This window comes from Rhipicephalus sanguineus, chromosome 5 (assembly GCF_013339695.2).
Source record: "Rhipicephalus sanguineus isolate Rsan-2018 chromosome 5, BIME_Rsan_1.4, whole genome shotgun sequence".
Taxonomy (NCBI): domain Eukaryota; kingdom Metazoa; phylum Arthropoda; class Arachnida; order Ixodida; family Ixodidae; genus Rhipicephalus; species Rhipicephalus sanguineus.
The window spans coordinates 24,160,650-24,166,649 of NC_051180.1; the positions used below are offsets into that span (position 1 = coordinate 24,160,650).

Below are 6,000 nucleotides of genomic sequence, written 5' to 3' on the forward strand. Positions count from 1 at the left end.
AGCCTACACAAAGCCGTGGGTTTCACGGATGGCACGAAATACGGAAACATGTCCACGATAGAAATCATTGAATGGTAATTGAAGGATTGGTGGATAAGAAGTAGGAAAATAGAACAGAAACAAAGAAGCATGCAAATCAAAGTGAATATACCTTAAAATGCAGAAAGCTAAGCTATGTATATATAGTTTTTTTTTTTAAAGGAAAAAGATATTTATTCGGGTAGTCAAGGCCGAATTAAAAATCAACCTTGGTGGCTCTTAGGTCTCCACCAGCCCGTTACAGATGAGACGCGGATACCATCCACTCATCCATGCAAGGCCAAGCGAAGCAGACCTTGATGTTTGCGGTTGTCTGGGGAGTATTTGCTCTATAGTTACATCAGAAATAATACTGTCTTGAGAGTTGATTACAGACAAAGGGTGCGGAAGATAAAGCGTGAGATGAGCGCCTGACTTTGCATTTCCATGAACTGGTGTCTGCATCTCGCCTGAGACTGTAAACATTGTAGCGTGTGAAGGTAAACGTTGCATCCCATTAATATTGCTACTTGTACAGTGCATAATGTGTTGGGGTTTCGCGTCCCAAAACCACGATACGATTATGAGAGACGCCGTAGTGGGGGCGCTCCGGAAATGTCGACCACCTTTGGGTTCTTTGACGTGCACCTAAATCTTTAGTACACGGGCCTCAAGCATTTTCGCCTCCATCGGAAATGCGGGCGCCGCGGCCGGGATTCGATCCCGCGACCGGCGAGTCAGCAGTCGAGCACCATAATCACTAGACCATCGTGGCGGGTGAAGTACAGTGCATAAAGTATTCGGTAAGATTATGCATTGCAAGCATAGATGATAACAGAGACAAAATATGTGCATCGCATTTAGTATTGAAACATTTAAGTAATCGCTTCCCGAAACTTCGTTCCACAGAGATTCCAGCATGGGCGTTGGATCTGAATAGTTGCCGTACCTTTCACTGTGAAATTCATAAGCTGAATTGGTCCCGGTGCAGGGAATACAACCTGCCCAAGGAAGGTAGTAATTATCTCTGCCTAGATGAGAACAAAGTATACGTTTGCATGACATATGAAATAAATAGTGGTTCGGGGCCTACCTGTTTCTCGCACAGCCACCCGGACCTTTGCATACGTCAACAGAGTGTAAGATTTAAAGCTCAACAGGCGCATAAATGTGTCAGGAAAAGCTACGCTGGTGCAGCACGGGGCAAAGTGTTTCTAGTCTTGAAAGTTGAAGCTTTCCATTTCTTTTCTCTGTATAGTGCAGCTAAAAATAGAACAGAACTAAACGCGTGAACCTGCCTACTGGTTACAGGTATATTCGTGGGCGGCTTTTTATTCGCTGCAGTGATAGAGTGAAAAACAGGGTAACATTGTTGGGCCCCGAGGTTTGTGTTTACAGTCCTTTTCCAGAACGCTGTGCTCCACGAAGTGATATTGAGCATCGAAGTGATGTTGGTGCAGCCGCCGTGATAGCGGAAGGTATATTAGACCTGCGCTAACATCCTCGACGTCGTGATCTTCAAAGCATCCGATTACATATCATATATACAACTTCAAACTTCGCTCTCGGGAAAGAAAAAAAAATTGCTTCTTCCCTAGGGTGAAGTTAATTTTCGGAAAACAGGTGCTGGCTCCGTGCAAAAGAAGCACAGAGCGGCTTATTTTTAAAAGACAGGAGCGGCTTTTCTTTGTTTTCATTTGTGCGGCTTACAGATACAAAGCACGCGTGCATAACTTACTGCCCGAAACTTAGCCGGAGTGCGGGCTCCTAGATTCTGAGCCCTTCGCTACGGCGCGTGTAGCTCGGCGTGGCCCAAGAAAGGCGGCTGGTGTTGATAGCGACTGCGCAGGAATCCAGCGTGCTCGCTCTTCCAAGACGAAATCCAGTTGCCGATAAGCCCAGCGTGGGAAGCGAACCGTTTCGATACGCTCGCCCACTACGTGCCCCCCCCCCTTTTTTTTTTCTCCTCGCGTATTTCTTTTCTTTTATACTTGATTCAGAAACTTTTCTACGGGGAATGTGCAAAAGTGCAGCGATCCCAGAGAAAGAGCTTGAACTGTACAAAGAAATGATGTTGCTGCCACAGGGTCAGAGGAGATAAGGCCATGGAGCGGAGTGTGTTCTCTTGTTGAACTGCTGTACCGATGTTTGGAGATTTCTTTAGCTTTTCATATAGTTATATTGTAACTACACTTACGCTACCCTGGTATGAAAAATCATCTGAAGGAGTGAAACAAAGAAACGCATTGAGTGTTAGGTGTTTAGTATAACAGGTATGAAATTCATGCCTCTGCGCCAACGTGTATTTGCAAGTTTGTTCAAATGGCATTTGCGGGTGGTGTGCTGTAGTTCACAAATAATCGCTGTTCGTGTTTTTCTTACAAATGAAGTAGCATTCTTTGTAAGAGAAAATTTCCGCCGATCCAGATGCTGGACGTGTTAGCGATGCCGACCACTCAAACACTCACGAATGAAAACCTCTGTAAATCTTGCCCCGCTTGTTCGCTTGGTCTATCTGATTGAATCAGGAAAAAAAATAACACCAACTGTCAACACGGCACGTTATTTTGCTTTATGCATAGAACAAATGTTTTGGCTAACGTTAACTTTTTATAGCTCATACAAGAGACTGGCGTGGCTTTTATTGACTAATTTTTGGGCTAATTGAACTAGTTTGCATGCTAGTATGTAACTACTATTGTGCCTCAGGAAAGAAGATGACCTTTAAGGGCTTGTTTTTCTTTGTTAAACACAATAATAATGAGAACTAACAGATAATAATGCCAAGGACAGTATAGGGGATGTTATTTGTAGTAATTATGACGTAGATATGAATAAAGTAAAGTCGACGAAAAGATAACTTGCCGTCCCGCCCTGTCGCTCTCTGCCGGCGGCAAGTTACCTTGTCGTCTAGTCACGCTACCCAAGTCGCAAGGCTATCAGCTCATGTAGTAAGGCTTGAGGTGTCCACAAGGCACATGAATAGCGGTTCGTATTCTGCCAAGGCTATACCAGTTCGAGTGTACATGCGTGAAAGTCTATTCGATATATAATGTTTTATGAGGTGGTAAAGTAGTGATGACGAGGGCTGCTCCCGAGGATTCGGGTTGAGATTTCACATACCTGAAATATAGATTTCTACCTATCTTGATGGCTTGCTAACGTATACTGCTTTGACTCCATTTTCGCAGGACTATGTCCTCGCTACGGCTACCACGATGGCTCGGCAAGTTGCACACTTACGCTATCCTCGCCGGCTGCCTGGCACTTCTCATCCTGTTCAGGTCATTCCACACGGAAGTACAGGAGGGTGAAAAAGATATCTTTGACGATGATTTGTTCATTGCGCCTCAACAGTTTGACGACCACGCCCAGAACGAGGTAGTCGTGCGCGAAGAACTTGACGCGCTTCCCGAAGAAAGCGTTAGCAACGACAATCCCTACGTTCACCGGTACGTAATCGACGCGTCGCACGTCTGTCGGGGCTTCGAAGTCGCTCCGAGGCGCCTCATATTCGTGGCGAGCGCTCCGAGCCACCGGGAGGCGAGGAATGCCATACGCGACACTTGGGGACTGCCTTCGTACGTTGCGCATCGTGACAGCAAGGTACTGTTCCTGCTGGGACGCTCCGCGCACGACATGGAGATCAAGGCAGAGTCCCAGGTCAACGGGGACATCGTGCAGGGCAGCTTTACGGACAGCTACGACAACTTGACGCTCAAGAGCGTCATGATGCTCCACTGGACGCGCTCCTTCTGCCCCAACGTGGAGCACGTGATGAAGACGGATGATGACGTGTACGTGAACCTCGACAACCTGGTTCACCACCTGGAGCACGAGATGGCCGACCAGAGACGCTGGATCCAGGGATGTATCAAGAGGCACGCCGGCACGCCGCTGCGCTCTGCCGGTGCCGGTCTGCCTGTGAGCCCGGTAGACGTGCGGACATTGCCCAAGGCGCACCCGGACTTTGTGGCGGGCGCGGGTTACGTCATATCCGGTGACCTGGTGAAGGACTTGCTGGTGGTCTCGGCGAGAGTCAAGTGGGTGCCTTTAGAAGACGTGTTTGTAACGGGACGGTGTGCTGCCGCGGTGGGCGTCAAGCCCGAGACTGACGACAGGTTCAGCTGTGGCCGGCAAGTGAAGGATCCGTGCGAAATGGCCCACGCGTTCACGGGACATGGAATGACGCCAGATCTGATGAGAAGGACGTGGGATGCGATGCTCAGTGGCTGTTCGTGAGACAAATACGTGTTGCGAAGCTTCTTATAGAATGTTTCCTTTTTTCGCGGTGTGGGACATGTGGTACTTAAAGGCAGTAAATGAGAATGCTCACGAGACTGAGATACGTAATGCTTGAATCACTCGTGCACAGGTCGGGACGTTCAAGTGACGTGTAATATCCAAAGGAGTCGCCGAAATTTCAAGGTTGGACTGCGATGGCCTATGCGTGCTTGTTTGAAGTGCAACGTAGTTTTTCATAGCGAGTACTGTGAACGCTGTTCCCGTCATCGTTAAATGACAGAATTTTCGTATTTTATGCTGCGTCATTTCGTCTGTAGACCACTGTCGGTCAAGAATGTTGTACGTTACGGGGTTAATTCATGTTCAGCACCAAGTAATGTCGGGAAGTTCTAACTTGCCGCTGATTCTGGTGAACACGAGTGAATAGTGTGTGGTGATTAAACAGTTCGTGTATTGTTGGTAGACTTCGATGGTGAATCATTGAAGGGACGATCTGAACCGGCAGAGTACAAAGACTATGCCTGTTGGCGTCAAGTTTTCCTCATTGAAGAACGCAGTAAGCACTTAAAGGCTAAACGGCATATGGGCTGACCAACCTCCCTGCTTTTCCCTCTCTCGTTCCTGCTTCTACTCTGGTGGGCATAAGTAGGCTGATAATTTCTGAACGGAAACAAATTTATTGCTCTGTATTGAGTCAAAACCATTCACTAAGCCACTGCAAGAACAAGTGGGGGAATAAGCTAAATTGCTATAATAAATCCGGCTGTTTAAATTATGCTTCAGTGAACTGACGATGCTTTTCACATATTGACTTTGTGACAAACATAGCCTGTATATATGAATGTTGAGGCGCACAGAATCTTTATTTTATGTGACCCTTAAGAACCCCAAGAAACTACAATGCGTCCTGTTGAGCTTTTCTTGCTGTATTTGGAGGCAGGCTAAAGGAACGTTCTCCACATAAAAAAAAAAAACGAATCTGATTCCATGTTGATAACAGTAATTTACTACCGAATCCATTTTATATACACAAGTGACAATAAACTACGGCGTCTTTTGTGACTTTCCAAAACAGTGGTAGACGTAGCTTTCTTGACGCCGCCTATCAACAGATCGAGTGTGATATAGAGTGGTTCGAGTAATGCCGCAAGCAATACTGGCGACCACCGCTGGCTGTCGAAGGTAAACCGCATGTCGGCATGATGGCCGCTAACCATTCTTGTCTCTGCACGTAACGGATGTCTCTATGCTTTTTGAAGAGGAACTGCGGCTAATGGCTTGTCTGGTTGGCCTCCCTGCCTTTTCCTTCCTTGCTGCGCGCCTCTGTCTGATAATAATGTAGCATTAGGTAGTCATGACAGCCTAGACGGAACAACCACGTGTGCTTCATGCGTAGTATGCAAAAAAGTAGTAACAAGCAAACCATGAATTGCCGATGATAGCTGTGCGGTATGCGGCAGGCAAAAAGAAAAAAAAAAGGCGAGTACGCTCTATTCGCGTTGCTTGCACCCATTCAGACTGGTATGTTAATGCATGGGCTAATTAGACACGCATTTCTGCCAAGAATATAAAAATGAGAGATAGAGAGAGGGAAATGCAGAAAGGGTTAATCACGTTGCATTTAATTATCTGAATACGCATACTTTTGCTAAGATACGTTATACTACAACGGAAGTCACAATGAGCAACACTTGGTACATTGCTATACTGACCCATGAAACGACGCTGATGAGTAGT

General features: G+C 46.6%; 1 protein-coding gene across 3 annotated transcripts in view; it reads left to right on the forward strand.

Annotated features, from left to right (window-relative positions):
- The window catches only part of LOC119393368 (beta-1,3-galactosyltransferase 1), a 45,072-nt gene extending 39,838 nt beyond the window's left edge, over positions 1-5,234 (forward strand). For 2 of the 3 annotated variants that reach the window (XM_037660344.2, XM_049416221.1), the window contains exon 2: positions 3,210-5,230. In XM_037660344.2, coding sequence (XP_037516272.1) covers positions 3,214-4,260 — 1,047 coding nt within the window. In that variant the 5' untranslated portion in view covers positions 3,210-3,213 and the 3' untranslated portion in view covers positions 4,261-5,230. Of the gene's footprint in view, positions 1-3,209 lie in introns of all 3 variants that reach the window. The other variant, XM_037660343.2, reaches the window with a different exon arrangement.
- The last annotated feature ends 766 nt before the right edge of the window (positions 5,235-6,000 follow it).